Source organism: Carassius carassius, chromosome 14, assembly GCF_963082965.1.
Source record: "Carassius carassius chromosome 14, fCarCar2.1, whole genome shotgun sequence".
NCBI classification, from domain to species: Eukaryota; Metazoa; Chordata; class Actinopteri; order Cypriniformes; family Cyprinidae; genus Carassius; species Carassius carassius.
In genome coordinates, this window is record NC_081768.1 from 7,391,148 (window position 1) to 7,408,497 (window position 17,350).

General features: G+C 36.6%; 1 protein-coding gene across 4 annotated transcripts in view; it reads right to left on the reverse strand.

Annotated features, from left to right (window-relative positions):
* Window positions 1-17,350, reverse strand: part of LOC132156820 (adhesion G protein-coupled receptor B3-like) — a 164,031-nt gene that overhangs the window by 68,113 nt on the left and 78,568 nt on the right. For 2 of the 4 annotated variants that reach the window (XM_059565856.1, XM_059565855.1), the window contains exons 3-7: window positions 16,097-16,207; window positions 12,805-12,966; window positions 10,218-10,382; window positions 7,435-7,599; window positions 418-582 (exon numbers count right to left, since the gene is read on the reverse strand). In XM_059565856.1, the coding sequence (XP_059421839.1) occupies window positions 418-582; window positions 7,435-7,599; window positions 10,218-10,382; window positions 12,805-12,966; window positions 16,097-16,207 (768 nt within the window). The remainder of the gene's footprint in view (window positions 1-417; window positions 583-7,434; window positions 7,600-10,217; window positions 10,383-12,804; window positions 12,967-16,096; window positions 16,208-17,350) is intronic. The other 2 variants (XM_059565857.1, XM_059565858.1) reach the window with 2 other exon arrangements.

The window sequence follows — 17,350 nt, forward strand, 5'->3', positions numbered from 1 at the left end:
CCACCAATTTGCATTTGAGATTAGTTGAATGATTAATTCAGCAAATTCAACAATACCAGTTTCTATAATTGTCCTTGTAACATACCTAAGTGTGCATGAAAATGCATGTATATGCATGAACATAAAGCACTGTTTCCATTGAGAATGTTTCTAATAAATGAGAATAGCATGACATCCTTTATGTGACATTAAATATCCATTATTGGTAAAAAAAAAAATTGTTGACCATTCCTCGCTGAAAAAATACAAATGTGGTATTTGTTCATTACTTCTCAAATGAATAATGATCCAGTGCAAAAAAATGGGCATGGATTTCTGAACAGAAGAGATAATTATCCCTGCATCCATTTCTCATTCACCCCTCTCTGCCCATTCTGACATAATTGACTCTTGGGGCTCAATTATTCGCAGGGTTACCTGGGCAACGCTGCTCGCTGCATCTGCGGACCTCCTCCCCACTGCCTTCACATGGCTGCCCCGTGACCGCCAACCCCTGGCAAACACGTACCCTCCGCTGCCAACCACCGTCACAGGACTTAGAACACCCACTCCACGGAGCCCAAGCGTTCCACTGTCCGTTAGCTGAAAGACAGATGCTGACTTTGTAAAGTTGGTCAGTTTTTGTGGAAACAGGTTCTTGTCTGTGAACATATGGGTTTGCTGTGACTTTGCATCAGTTGTCCTTACCCTACCTTTGCCTATTTATTTATTTTTGTTCATTTTACCCATTAGTCTTCTTTGCTGATGAAATCTTTACATGCTTTTTTGTACACAGTCAAAAATGTAAAGACCACTGCTCTTAAAACCCCAAATAATTGGGCTATTAAGGTTACAGATGCACCTGCTAAAGAGGACTCCCATGATTTGCCCTTTTTGTAAGTCTATCGAGTCACCCATTTCATCCACAACTTGTACTAAACAAAGGTAAATACAACTTAAAGGGACGGAACACAAATTAAGATGTATTTGATGAAATCCACCAGCTTTCTGACCCTGCATAGACAGCAATGGAACTGACACATTCAAGGCTAGTAAGGACATCATTGAAACAATCCACGTGACATCAGTAGTTTAACCATTATGTTATGAAGCTACGAGAATACTTTTTGTGTGCAAAAAAATAAGAGGATAAGAAATAGCTGAATAAAGTTGTTATTTTTGTTTTCTTTGCACACAAAAAGTATAGTTACTTGTAGCTTCATAGCATTAGAGTTAAACCAATGTCTATTTTAATGATGTTCCTACTACCTTTCTGGGCCTTGAAAGTGGTAGTTGCATTGCTGTCTATGCAGAGTCATAAAGCTCTCGGATTTCATCTAAAATATCATAATTTGTCTTACAGGTTTTTAAATGACATGAGGGTGAATAATTAATGACAAAATGTAATTTTTTGGGGTGAACTATCCCTTTAAACTACACCGAGATACAATATAAAGAATAGAGACTCAAAGAATAGTCACAACATTTGCTTTTTTACTGCAGTCTACAATAATTAATAGGTGTTTGTATTTTTTGTCCGACCCCTACATGTAGATGATCTGCATCTTCTTACTGTGTTCATTGTCTCTTACATTCCATCTTTCAAGCACGATAATGACATTGCACCTTTATGTGGATGTGCAATCTTAAAAGTTATTCGAGCCATCTTCTGGGAAAATAAAGAATTATGAAAAGTAATGTGCGTAATATTATAAAACACACTCGCAGTGCCGGCCCGAGCCTCTTGGGGGCCCTAAGCAGAATTTGATTTGGGGGCCCCCCTCCCACCATGCGGAGTCACCTGTGCTTCAAGATTATTGACACAAATGTCACGCTATAATGTTACATTATAAATGAATACAGTGAGGTTATGTATTAATACAAAATAAATAAATAAAAATCAATACTTAAATAACATACTTTACTCTTAAACTTCTGAATACAAACTGTCACAAAACATGAAATAAATGATTTGCAAATGTCCAAATGCAAATGTGCATTAAATGTGCAATCTTTTAAATGAAACCAAAATAGACAAACATTAATATAATAAAAAATATAATGTTACAAAAAATAGTTAAAAACTTAAATAATGAAAGCAAACATAAGAACAGCTAGGATTCAACAATGACAATTGTACAACAATGACCTCAAAATTGTTCCTTCCTAGCTTTTCAGGAGGCAAAGTCACTGATAACATCGGGACAGCAGGATTGTATAGTTGTGCCCCCCTTCCTCAAATATGATGATGGAAAAAAAAACACCTACTATAGGGGTGAAAATATAACTTTAATCAAATAAAAGAGTAAATGAATAAATTGTATTATTTACTAATTACAATTGTAGCTCTCGACATTTACCTATGGCTATAACTTTATTATGACTAATTTATTTAATAGTCTTAAGCATTCAGAAATCATGCAAAAGGAAATTAAGCAGTTTTACTATGATAAAACCATGGTTTATTTTTGTAAGGGTTGTGATATGCACGTTTTTTGTTGAAGAAATTATAAAGGCTGTGTCATCTATAGCAAAAATGAAATGTAACAGCAGCAATTACATGGCATTTGGCTCCCTGTGCAGGCATTTGAAATAACATGTACATAAATTGTTTATTTTGTATGTGCCTACATTATGTATTTTAACAGTGTTATTATTAACCAATCATTATTGCCTAATAGTTTTTTTTTTATATAATGCATTTTAAGTCATTTTAAAGGCTATTGATGGCTTAGGTCTGTTTTTATAGCAACAACAACAACAAAAAAAGATTACAGTATATTAATACTTATTTGTAAATTATTATTTGAAGTAACAAAACCATGGTTAATTTGCAGTTGCCATGGCTACAAGAACGATGATTTGTGGTGTTATTGATAAAACCATGGGTAATTTTCGTAAGGGGACCTGAAAAAAAAAGAAAAAAAAAACTTTAACAGGAATGTGCCTGAAAGTGATAAACGGGCCTCGTTTTTATCCAAATGATTTATAATTTATTTTAATATATATTAAAAATGTATAAGGTGTGCATTGTAGCTGACACCTGAATGAACACATTACAATTGTTTTATGACTGCAAGTCTTTCTCCTCAAATGCTACTGAGCTTCAAATTTGCCTTTGAGCCCATGTGAAAAAGTAGCATAATTTACAATAAATATTAAACATTATGTTCAATTGTGCATTATAGCTGACACCTAGATGAACAATTACAGTTGTTTTTATGACTGTAAGTCATTCTCCTCAAATGCTACTGACGTTAGAAAAGTGTATACCAATATTGCATGTAACTTTAGAGACGGTCCCTAAATTTGAGATTCTCGAACGTCCAACGTCAAGCCAACTCTATGTCCTTTTCTTCTTTCTCTTTTCGGCACCAGAGGGATACATCCTTTTTGTGACATGGCTTATCATTTATTACAGTGACGCGCACTTGCGCGCCGGAGCGAATTGTCAATGCACGCGAGGTGTCTATGCGCAATTGCGCATGACTCAAACGCTAGCAGACACAGCAGCAGTTGTCGGTAAATACGAATTTTCTTGTCTTGAATTATTCATTTATTCATTCATTATTCATTCATTCATTCATTCATTCATTCATTCATTCATTCATTCATTCATTTATATCATTTTTTAAAGTTATTTAATTGTAAAAAAAAAATAAAAATAAAAAAAAGAAATAAATGATTGGGGGGCCCCCTGGTAGCCGCTTAGTTCGCGTATGCCTCGGGCCGGCCCTGCACACTCGTTTGCAAAGAAGGGTTTGGCGCATTAAAAACCGTCCAGTTTCTTGTCATGTTGACATGCTCTAGAGGCCAGAGATGCAATAAAACAACACTTTTGGCAGAATTCGCTCTTGATTTAATTAATAAAATCATTACCACGATACTTGCTACTTGCAAAGATTGGATCTTTGTCTCTTCTTTACGAGCGTGAGGGTGCCCTACAACTGTGATAATAATTTTCCTCACTTTGCCAGTCCTGAAACACATTTTATGGTAAAGTTTTAAAAGGCTTCGGGATGTTTTACGGGCATCTAATGAACAGAGTAAAATATTTTTTCTTGGCATTGGAAAGGGAGAAATGAAAAAAGACAGATGTTGCCCTCAGCTGTGCTATAAATCATGTGTGAGAGAGGACATGTTCACCTGTAAACTAGCATTCACCTGTGCTGAATGTACACTAGTGTTCAAGGACACATTTACATTAACATTTAGACTATGTGGAGGCTGCAAGAATGTTACTTTGAAATCAATAAACACGGTGAAATCATATAAAAGCACTGGGAGATACAGTATTTGACCTCTATGCAGCTTCACAATAAAGCCTTAATATCTGAACTTGTACAAGCATCCAAGCAAATAAATATTCTTACCATTCAAAGGCAAAATTTCCCACCCTCTTCTACACTATCAATTATCACATATATGCAAAGTTTCTCATAATTGACCCTTCAGTTATACAGTAAATAGATATGCATTTGCAAGTGCTGGCAATACAGAAATCCATTTCCACCTTATATTATTTATAATCAAAGGTAAATTTGACAATTTCACATTATTTTGAATTTATTTATTTTAGTTGTGACATTTTATCTCACATTTTCACCTCATATATCACAACTCCATAGCTAATGTGGAGGAAATATAGTACTGTACATGTACAAGGAAAATTCAGCATTTAAATATGTCAACATTGTCAGTTAAATTTTGAATTCTAAACATTTTATATCAACAAATATACGTAACAAATATACAAATATAAAGAAATGTTTACCCTTTTTGTTACTTTTGAAATGTCACATTGTGACTCAAAAATTATATTTGTTATTAAAATTACTAATATAATTTCTAGTAGTTTTGACTTTTTATCTAAACAAATATGATATCGACATCACAGTCGGTTACATTTTGAATGCTGAATATTTTATCAATGCACGTGAACTGAAGGTGCATCTCAATAAATTAGAATGTCTTGGAAAAGTTCATTTATTTCAGTAATTCAACTTAAATTGTGAAACTTGAAACTGTATTAAATAAATTAATTGCACACAGACTGAAGTAGTCTTTTGTTCGTTTAATTGTAATTATTTTGGCTCACATTTAACAAAACCCACTAATATCAACAAATTAGAATACTTCATAATAATAATAATAATAATAAATAGTGAATTGTTGGCCTTCTGGAAAGTATGTTCATTTACTGTACATGTACTAAATACTTGGTAGGAGCTCCTTTTGCTTTAATTACTGCCTCTATTCGGTGGGGCATGGAGGTGATCAGTTGCTGATCATGCCGATGTGGCATTGCTGCGGCGGTATGGAAGCCCAGGTTTCTTTGACAGTGGCATTCAGCTCATCTGCATTTTTTTGGTCTTTTTTATTTTCCTCTTGACAATACCAATTCAGGTCTAGTGAGTTTCCTGGCCAGTCAAGCACACCAACAACTTGGTCATTTAACCAACCTTTGGTGCTTTTGTCAGTGTGGGCAGGTGCCAAATCCTACTGGAAAATGAAATCAGCATCTTCAAAAAGCTGGTCAGCAGAAGGAAGCATGAAGTGCTCCAAAATTTCTTGGTAAACTGGTGCAGTGACTTTAGTTTTCAAAAAACACAATGGACCAACACAAGCAGATGACATTGCACCCCAAATCAACACAGACTGTGGAAACTTAACACTAGAATTCAAACAACTTGGGCTATGGGCTTCTCCACCCTTCCTCCAGACTCTAGGACCTTGGTTTCCAAATGAAATACAAAACTTGCTCTCATCTGAAAAGAGGACTTTGGACCACTGGGCAACAGTCCGGTTCTTCTTCTCCTTAGCCCATGTAAGAAGCCTCCTGACGTTGTATGTGGTATAGCAATTCAATACACGTCTGTGTGTGGTGGCTTTTGATGCCTTGACAGCAGCCTCAGTCCATTCCTTGTGAAGTTCACTCAAATTCTTGAATCGATTTTGCTTGACAATCCTCATAAGGCTGCAGTTCTCTCGGTTGGTTGTGCATCTTTTTCTTCAACACTTTTATCTTCCACTCAATTTTGTGTTAACATGCTTGGATACAGCACTCTGTGAACAGCCAGCTTTTTTGGTAATTAATTTTTGTGGCTTACCCTAGTTGTGAAGGGAGTCAATGATTGTCTTCTGGACAACTGTCAGATCAGCAGTCTTCCCCATGATTGTATAGCCTATTGAAGTAAACTGAGAGACCATTTTGAAGGATCAGGAAACCTTTGCAGGTGTTTTGAGTTGATTAGCTGACTGGCATGTCACCATATTCTAATTTGTTGAGATACTGAATTGGTGGGTTTTTGTTAAATGTGGGCCAAAATCATCACAATTAAAAGAACCAAAGACTTAAACTACTTCAGTCTGCATACATTGAATTTATTTAATACACAATTTGATAACAAGTTTCACAATTTGAGTTGAATTACTGAAATAAATGAACTTTTCCTCAACATTGTAATTTATTGAGATGCACCTGTATATAGAAATAACATATAGACGTTTTAGATGTGAACTCTGGAAAATAAACATTAATGTAGCTTTAAATTCCATACAAACAAAACATTTTCCATTTTTGCTTTGATGCTACAACATATTGCGTCTTACCCTGTAAGCAGCTTCAAACTCACTGAGACTCTCTGTTATCATGAACCATGTAGAGCAAGAGTATTACAGCTTACAAGCATCATGCTGAGGGGTCCCAGTATGTTTTAAAGAACTACCTGCCAGGCATACTGAGCATGCACTCTCAAGCAAGACCCACCGCTAAATGGTCTTTTAACAGATTTAAGCTAATGCTCGACATAAAATATATAGAAGAGATGTCTTGACAAAGATATATGGCCTTATTTTCCATATCTGATGTTATTTTATAAGATATTACATTTTTCAGTAAGTACAGACTTATTTTTTAGCAAAAACACAAATTTTGAAAATGTACGTACAGTCTTTCTCTTCTGGGAAAATTAAATAAAAATAATGATGACACATACTGTTTGCAATAGCATATTCTATTCCTAGTCTGGGGGTGGGGATCATAGCTACAATGTCTATAACCTTCTTTGATGATAAGGATTTTAATTATTTTATTAAAAATAATTCGTTTTTGTTACAAAAACAAACTGATATTTTTTGGATTAAAAGTCTGATATTTATAAAAAAAATAAGCATTTTAATCATACTGCAAAAATCCTATTGTTTTTTATCAAAAGAACTAGGGTGATGCTAACATACAGGGTGGCCAACAAAAATATGTATTCACTGCAGCGCTCCATAACAAACATGATCATCAAAAAATTCATGGGGTCATTAAAAATGTCCTATTGCTAAAAGAGATTTTTCTTTTTTCCTTTTTGGATATCCCAGAGAGAGAAATGCTTTAAAAGTACTGAATGAAAAATATACACCTAGATTTCCCTTTGAGTTAATGAGATGTAAAAGGAGTCGTACCTGTGCAGTCAGGGTTGGAGCATTCTCTGCTCTCCGCCCAATGTCCTCTGCACTCAGATCCCCCATGAGCAGCAGCTGAGCACTGCCTCTTCCGCTGTTGTGTTCCATTGGCACAGGTCACCGAGCAATCGCTCCATGCACTCCACTCCTGCCACTGCCCATCCACTGAGGTTGCCCATGCAGAACGCAAACAAAAGCATGCCAAATTGAGAAGAGAAAATATTGCAAGTTTAATGAGCTGGGTTTGGAATATTTAGGTTTAGCATCTACTGATTAAGATGAAATTACCTGCCATATATAAATATATAAATATAAAGTGAAGTGTGTAATTTCTGTGCCACTAGAGGAACCAAATGGAATTGCAACCATTTGTCTGGTCCTAATGTTTGAAAACATTAGTGGTGCTTTATTATTTCATTTGCATGGGTGCAATTACTTTTCTGTGTAATGGTGCATGTGCCTTTTGGCAAAAACAAAAAGTGTAACCCATCTTAGCACCCATTCAGAACACCTCAACAACCTCATAGCAACATGCTAAAAATTAAAATGAACACCTAAGGAATTACATAGCAAAGCTCTGAAAACCACCTACAACAATCTTAAATAATGGTGGAACCTTTTGCCCTGGCAAAAAACAATCATATTTGTTCTGTAGAAATGCTATAATCGAGTTATATCTGTAATTCTGTTTTAAATAGAAATGACACATTTAACCTTTCAAGGTTAGCTTTCTCATATATGGAACGTTTGTAGTATTGAAAAATTCACAATTATTTGAACACGAGTGCTTCAATTAGAATGTAATCAGGATAAGGAAAGATATGATATATGAAACAAAAAGAGAGAGAGAGAAAGAAAAAAGATTGCATACATTTGAAATTAGGGCTACTGTCAGCCTGAATAACCCCATTAGCCCTAGGGAAAGAGGTAATAATACTGCCGAGTGCCTTAGATAAAGTAAAAGCTACTCCTATAGTGAATATTATGGTCTTGTGATGTATTCCACTCTCAATCCAGAAGAAATTAGTTGAAAACGGTGGAGGGTTTTCATCACACGTTAGAGCTCTGAGGTCAACTTTAAAAGACCAAAATATGCAAGCCAGAATTTGGCAACAGCACAAGCTCTGAGTGAGCTGATGCTACAAAACACAACACAGAGGTATAAAGAGGGGCTAATTGCTTTTTTTTTCTTTTTTTTTGCTGAATGGGACGAGACTTTTAAAGCATGAGACCAACAAAGCTAACCAAGATTAGACAATGTGTTACAGTACTTACCCATCTACAGTGTATAGAAACTTTAAGTGGCTAGAGGGAAGTTGTGGCCTAATGGTTAGAGAGTCGGACTCCCAATCGAAAGGTTGTGAGTTCGAGTCCCGGGTCGGCAGGAATTGTGGGTGGGGGGAGTGCATGTACAGTTCTCTCTCCACCTTCAATACCACGACTTAGGTGCCCTTGAGCAAGGCATCGAACCCCCAACCCCTCCCTGGGCGCCGCAGCATAAATGGCTGCCCACTGCTCCGGGTGTGTGCTCACAGTGTGTGTGTGTGTTCACTGGTGTGTGTGTGCATTTCGGATGGGTTAAATGCAGAGCACAAATTCTGAGTATGGGTCACCATACTTGGCTGAATGTCACGTCACTTTCACAGGCAATTGTGCTTATGTGATTTTCACTTCAGCTCTATAGTAGGTTGAGTCTAAAATGGTGTTTCTCTCAACCTTGCAGGGTTTACTGTGCGCCACACGTGGTTGCTTTCAACTTGCCAAGAAGACTTGTGAGCGCATCCATTCCCTCTCTGTCCCACGTAATAAACTATTCCGTAATTGATCCTGTAATGTACCACCGCTGGCAGCTGCTGCTTACTCCCCAGAGTCACCTCCATGTGAGATGAGCTTTGCTTCTTTATAGATGGGATCAAACATTGAGGGGCTTCCATGTCAGGCCTAATTCCACCAAATCATTCTCAAGAGGACGGTGGCTCACAACCGCATCCAAATTAGTGGAGTGGTCTTCAATTTACTACAAAACTGATTACGGTTAGAGAATGGCTAGAAAAGCAAGAGGCTCAGGGGACACACAGAGCCATCGGATTCAGAAAAGAGAGAGAATGACTTACATTAGTAGAGAAGAGAGATGAAGATGAGACGAGAAAAGAAGAAAAGACAAAGGAAAGAAGATGAGAAATACAACGCTAGAAAAGATTTGAGACAAGAGAAAATATGAGATGATAGGAAATATGAGATTAGTTTAAGAAAACAAAAGATGAGATGAGGCGAGAGGAGAGAAGATGTAAGCTGAGACAAGAATAGAAGAGGTGAAACAAAAGGAGAAAAGGAGATAACAGAGGAGAAGAGAACTGAAGAAGAGAGGAGAAGATATAAGATGAAAAAAGAAACGACAAGCACAGAGAAGATGAGACAAAATGAGATGAGATGAGAAGAGAAGAGCTCAATTGAGACATGAAAGAGAAGAGAGGACAAGAAAACAGAACAGGAGAGGCAAAAGAAGATAACAGAGGAGAAGAACACAGATGATGTAAGACAAGAAGAGATGAGAAGATGCAAGATGAGAAAATTAGAGCACAGACAAGATGAGACAAAATGAGATGAGAAGACAGTACAGATGATGCAATAGAATAGAAGGGAACAATACAGAATGGAACAGAAAGTTAGAGAAAAGAGGAGAAAAGAAACAAGAGAACAGATAAGGCGAGACAAGATAAGACAGTTCGAGTTGAGATGAGACGTGAGGATGGGAGAAAGCAGTGCATCTGAAGCACACAGACCTGGGCAGAGGGCAATGTTGCAGAGTTTGCTCTGGGTCTCGGGTCCCTCACATGCTCTTCCTCCATGCTGGGGTGGAGTGCACATCCGAGTGCGGGTGCGATGACCCCTCCCACAGGTGAAAGAGCAGAGGCTCCACGGAGACCACTCTTCCCACACACCGTGCACTGCCAACAGAGGACAAGAGTTAATACACATACACACTGCTCACAGCACACACACACCCACATGCAGCCTCATTCAAATGCAGCAGTGAAACACCTCCAGCACCGACTCAGCGAGCCTGTTTATCAACAGCTGTTACACAGTCGCAATGAATCCAAACAACTGCATCATTTCCCCCTTTCTGTACAATTTACCTTTCCCAATCCCATTCCACTCCACCCCATCCCGAGCACCACGGCTGATGACATTCTTTTGTCTTAGCGTGATGAAAGACGTGCCGGGAGGGCTGCCGCGCTGAATTCGTCTCGGCTCTCTTAGCGTACTTATCAAAGTCCCAGGTGTACGTTCTGTGCGCACTTACTGGGGCTTAATCCAGTCATCAGTGTCAAGACTGCTGGGCACCGTTTCCCCTCCAAACGTCAAATCCCCCTCTCTAATGCTCTTACTGTATAATGAAAACTCCAATCCCACTCAAAGAGCATTAATTAAAAACAAACTCTCGTTGAAGCACTCATGGAAAGCCGGCTTTTGCAAAAAAACAGCTCAATGACTTTGCCATTAACAGGAAGCTTTTGTACTTGCTGTTGGACTCTGATCTGTAAGGGGATAAGAGGCAATGTCACCAAACATATGCCATTCTTCTTACTTTATTTAAGGTATACAGATGGACTAGAGGAGTAGTTTTACACAAGTGGACCAAGAATAGGTTCTAAATACTAACTACATAACAGTGCAGTTGCAATAGCAAAATCATTATTTTTTTAAAAATGTATTATGTTGGATTGCCACTTGATATTCAATGTAAAAAATAAAAAAAGAAGCAAAAACCATTTGAGGCATTTCATTTGAGGCCCCATTTTCAATCCCTCATAAAACCAGCACACTGTTTGATTTGTCTCAAAAGATGTCCATAAGGGAACGTGGATTAGCTGGGATGAGTTACATCTTTATGTTTAACTCCTCTATATATGCAGCCGAATATATAAACATTCCCAAACAATAAAATACAGGCCGTAGTGTGAAAGTCTTGTGTACTAGTACATAACTTATTTTCCTAAATGCTTTTATTTTGCCGCATAACACAGTAAAATGATGTAAATAAGGGTTGCCCTCAAAAGAAAAGCAATGTTGTGCTCAATTAGGCTGCTGTTCAAGCTAGTCCAGAGGGGGAATGAATGGTTTTATTTGAGCATTCAAGAGACATGGTGGTCTTATTTCCAATCCCTTAAGCTCTGGTCTAGCCTTGTGTCATTTATATGTGCCTTCAAGCCTTTTCCAGCACCAAACTGATCTGACGACAAGCCTTTTTTTTCAGTTGGTTTAAACAATTCTGCACTCAATTGCAAATGTGAACACCATTTTTAATATTGGATGCAAAGCAGCTCCATTAACGTTGCTTAAGTTTATGTTCAGGAAAGTTAATTAGCAACATACATAAATCCTTCCCTTGACTGTAAGAAAAAAGTTAAATTTTCTTAGTTACTTTTATAAGATTACTGTTTAGAAACCAAAAATATTAAAACGAACAATAATGATTTCCCTGTGTGAACTTATGATAGCATGTGTGTATCTATAATGCTGTGTAAACCACATTGATTTGCCCATATAAAAAGTCTTAAAAGAGCTGAATTGCCATTTTAGAGCTAATGGTGTAAACAAAACAAGTCTCTTTTCATGCCCTTTTACTTAAAATAAAAATCCAGTTAGCTTGTGACATAAGTTCAATGCTGCCGAGGTAACATGTAAACAGCATTAATTTACCGATACCAAAAGTCCTAAAAGAGCTGAACTGCATTTTCAGAGCTTGTGATGAAGGGAAAAAAACAACAAGCCTCTCTTCACGCCCTTTTACTTGAAATAAAAATTCAGTTAGCCGGTGACAGCAAGTTCAGTGGTGCTGATGTATCATTGAGCCCATCTCCATTAAGATGGCACCTCCGGAAATGATGAATTAAAGGTCGATACCTCCGGTAATGAAAGATTTTAAAGCAAGAGGATAATTCAGGTCGCTTTTCTGCCCACAGGGGGACAGATTAGTCTTTTTCCCTTTCTTCTAAATGTTTTTCTGCATGCACCAACAAACACTTTTCTGACAAGTTTCACTTTGTGTTTGATTAAGGCTTGTGTTGGAATTATATAAAACGCTCGGCTAAGTACACTGAGAATAGGAACATGAAAATAATGAAGGAGGAACATAAAACCAACACATGACAAGATGAATGACCAAATACACAATTGGAAAAAATCAGAGCAGACACAAAGATCACTAATAATTGTGAAAATAATAATAATACATTTAACGGGAAAAAAATATAATATGAAGCAAATAAGGCAAATAAACAAATAATGACAGCAATTTCCTTGCCCTGAATGATGAAAGATGCAGATTCTGAAGGACAGTCCAGTGTCTGTGACTAACACTACCTGGGCAGAGGGCAGTGTTATTGCACACCCTGGATTCTCTTAAAGGGCCGCTGCAGTGTGATCCGTAAGGTGAGACACATGTTCTTGTTCGCACCTGCGACCCTTGACCGCATGTAACTGAGCAAGAGCTCCACTGGGACCACTCCTCAGCACCAGGGTCACCTGTAGGAGAAGGGTGACACCAGTTAAAAGCAGTAACATGGTCATGTGACACCCCGAGGGGGTGGAGCCAGTAGGAGCAGGAGGGGCCTTACTGAGTTACACACTAAAAAGCCACAGTAAATCTTAAAGGCTCCAAGAGCAATTGGAACAAGCTCAAAAGGAGCATCTTATACAGTATATTGGATATGATCCTGCCTGAATAACTTTCAGGGCTCAGTTGTCCCGGAGCAGAAACACTGGTCCTGCTAATAGTAAATTAGCTCAAAAACACGTATCAATTTAGATCCTTGATAAACTTGGTTTATATGAGTTTGTTTAGAGTTACAGCTAGGCTGGACAAATGCTAACATAATGTCTAAGTTCACTCAAAAATGCCACCATCAGGTCATTTCAAATCTGCATGACTTTCTAACATATTAAAGAATGTTTCTGCCAATTTTTCCATAAAATGCATTTCAGAACAACACTTGATATTTCTGACTTTCACTGTATAACATGCATTTTTCAAAATATCTTCTTTTAGGTTTTACAGAAGAAAGTCAATTCAGGTTTGACATGACATGAAGGTAATATCTGCTTCATTTTTGGGCGAACTGTCCCTAATTATTTCTCATGATCCTCTGTGTGCATTTGTTTAAAGGAATAAAAATGATGTCTGACAGAGCAATTGTTTAATAAAGTTTAGTTTATAAATATATATATTTTTAACTTATGGTGATAAAGTTTAAAACTTAAAAACTTGTGATTCCATTTCAGCTGAGAAATATGGATTAAATATTCATTCAATTATCTCTAAGCTCACTTGAATTTGCTCTAGATCATTAGACATGACATCATGGTTTCCTTAGGAAGTACCTTCATACGGATATGCTGTCAGTTAAATCACTGTCTGACTGGGAGGCAAGACATCTAGCTTTGGTTTCAGACAGCTAAACTCTGCAGAAAGGAAGATTTCCAGGAGCACAAATGAGCAAACTTGTCCTGGTATGGCCCATATACTTTATGATATTGTAATTAAATATAATAAAATCTACAAATATATCAAAATATTCCATTGACAGATCAAAATAAAAGCATTCAAAACCCTGATTTATGAATGATTAATACATTTATCCATATGCAAAGCAGGATCATATCCATGTTACTGTGTGGCCACAAATTAGATATTATAATGGGAGTTTTTATTATATTAGCATCCTTAAAATACTAAGGTTTAACTTCATATTTATATTTAAAAATCATGCATGCAACCATTTAGATGGAATAAACTGAAAAAAGGCAAACAAAACTAATAGATGAAATATATAAAATATGATAAACTATGCAGAATGCATGCAACATGGCTTCTAAAAGTTAGAGAATGATCTTTGATGAGAGAGTTAGTTTTCTACTAACTACAGCTGCACAGAAGAAAATACCTCTGGCCCTCAGTCTAGACTGTGCTTCACTCATTTAGACCCTCTGATCTCCTGGATTTTTGCTAAAGCTTTTTGTCTCTTTGAAGCAAAATCAATTAGAATTGGAGAATGTCAAGAAAAAAGAGGACATATTCAGCAGATCACAGCAATTTTCTGTAGCGCTGGTCACATTTGAGAATCATTTGATGGAAGAGTTTTTTATGTTGAATCCAAACAACCAAAGCTGTAAGAAGTTCCATCTGATTATGGTTCTGAACTGGAAACATTATGATTTACCAACTGTAATGGCAATTCAATCACTGGCATCCTTTGCTGGCGTTAGAATATATGATTGCTATATAAAGTTGTTCTAATTGTTAATTTAAAAGCATAGGCTGCTTTCTGGCAAACACATAGAGCTTAGCTTTGTGTTTTATATCTGTTCACTAAACAATGCACTCTGGATCGCCTGTAATTCCCAATGAGCAATTGCATGGCCAGACCAAGCACTTATAAGACATTTGATTTTCAGAGAATTTGCCAAACATTTAATAAGCAAGAAAACTGTCTCCCTGAAAGCACGTTATCAATATCCATAATATAACAATACAATTGCCATGTGATGCTGAATAAAGGGATAGTATGCAAAGGAAAAAGTTGAAATTAAACTTTTATGGTTTTAATATTAATCAACAAATGATTAGAATCATTAGGTTTTATTTATTTATTTTTATTATTTTTAAGTCAAGTCCCATTAAAACAGTTCAGTTAAAGTCTAATGAGAATTAAATAATTTAAGCTTTTATGCTCAAAATATATGCAACTTTCTGGTAGCTTGTAGACTCAAGATTGGTTTGTTTGTACTAACTTCCAGAGATTCTACTGGCAATGACCTTGGGTACATATGGACAATTTCCTCTGCCATTCTCAGTGATTAGATTAGATTGAAAGGTGGATCAACACTGGATGAAGTGGTACAACAACAATCTGAAAATGAGAAACTAAATGCAGGATGAATGACATTCTGTTCAGATTTTCATTTATAAATGGAAATAAATAAACACATAAAAGACCAATTGGAATGGAAACAAAGTTGTTAAGGTTTAGTATGCACAATGATTTGCAACTTAAACGATGTTAAGTGCTACACAAATGTCACAAATATACAAAAAGGTGCAAAACTTAAACATCCTCCCCATAATAGCTACATATCATATAAAGTTCATGCAGGAAACAAATGAAAGAGAAAGAAACAGAAAAACAGAGAAATTAAAGCGAAGAAAAGAAAGAGAAACATCTTCAGGTTTCTACAGGCCTTGTTTTTTTGGCACTTTAAAAGGTAATATATCAGGGTTATTTTATCTCTAAACAGCTGGATAACCACAGATGTTTACTGTTAAATGTTAACCATTTAATGGCCATGCAATTAATCTCAGGTTTAACCAGTCTGGGTTATATTTATTGCTTTTAGTGCTTAAAAAAAGTCATAAAAACTGTCAAAAACAAATAGAAACCAGAAGCCCAATTGAGTATGGTGTCAGTTTGCAGAAATGGCCAATTCTTTCGTTTTTCCTCAACGCATTAACCAAGTGGAAGAGGGACAAAAAATAAATATGATAAATAAACATTGTCACTTAAAGGTGCAGTACAGAAGATATAGCATGCAAGTGACTTAAGATGAAAATTAAGTTTAGTTTACATAGGAAAGGAAAGAAGCATAACTATTGTATTACCAGTTTGTGCCATAAATTTAGCAGATTCATCTCGTTCCTGTAGGCCCTTTGTGTCATGTACTGATCTTGGCCGCTGACTTTTTACAGTATGTTCTCCGATCATTCCATATTCTAGGGACAGAATAGAGGTTCATGAAAACTAGGCTTTGATACAAAATCTTCAGAAAGAGAGAGAGAAAAGGGAAAAAAAGAGCTTAGCACAATTCTGGAACTTAGAGGTGGCTCGCAGTACATGGCTTTAAAACAAAATAAAAGTATATCACACATGGACAGCTTTATTTAACTTGTCATTCTTGTCTTTTGCCTTAGCCTTTCTAGGAAAGCAAAGAACAGTGCACAGAACGGTTTATCAGTGGTGAGCTGGGAGCATTAATTGAGCTTAGAAGCACAGCTATGACACATAGAAACACATGCAAAATCAACTTACATTGGCTTTTTAACAAGACGTTGAATTAACCTCCACCCCTCCCCTCCCGAAAACAAACAAAAAAGAAAGAGAGGATTAAAAAAAAAGAAAGGAAAATGTGTAAGCCATTGGAAAGCCACAGAGGAAGGAAAGGGGTGGCGAGGGAAGGGGGGTGTCATGGACATGCTAGATTGATCCACAGTGCCTGCAACAGATCCAGGCTTTTGGAATAATTAGTTAGTTAAGACCCAAGAATTAGTAAAGGAATTACGTGCTGTTATATCTAACAGAATATCAAAAGATGAATTATCTCGCAATTGTATGCTAAGCTGTGTATCACTCATTTTGGATTAATTACACTCTTTTCAGCACAACAACATGGCTAATTTCTCTTTCTTCTTATCATAATCAATTAATTAATTAAAACTAGAAACAAATAACAGTGTCCTGATTTGAAAAGCCTTGCATGTTTCCCCTCTATGAGCTGCTTTTTGAAACTTCCTTCTATTTTTACTTATCTCAATCCATGTACAAAGCATCTTTAGGGGGTTGCAGTCTTGTTTTCAATGCATGTTTCATAGATGGAGTTGAAACAGTTTAAAAGCAATGAGACACAACCATGCTTCCATTGCTAATTGGGAATTACTTCATTGATGTGAGAGGTAAAAGAAGAAACGATGTATTTTACTTCAAGTTTTTTTTTAAGACCATAAGTATACAGAAACCTTGATGTTACAACAGCGAGAAGCAAAGCTTTGAGGTGAAAGGCTGTGTATTTAAAAGCTACACGGAGTATAATGCAGTTATGGAAGACTTTAGGCCTGCTAAAAGTATAGCAATGCCACACT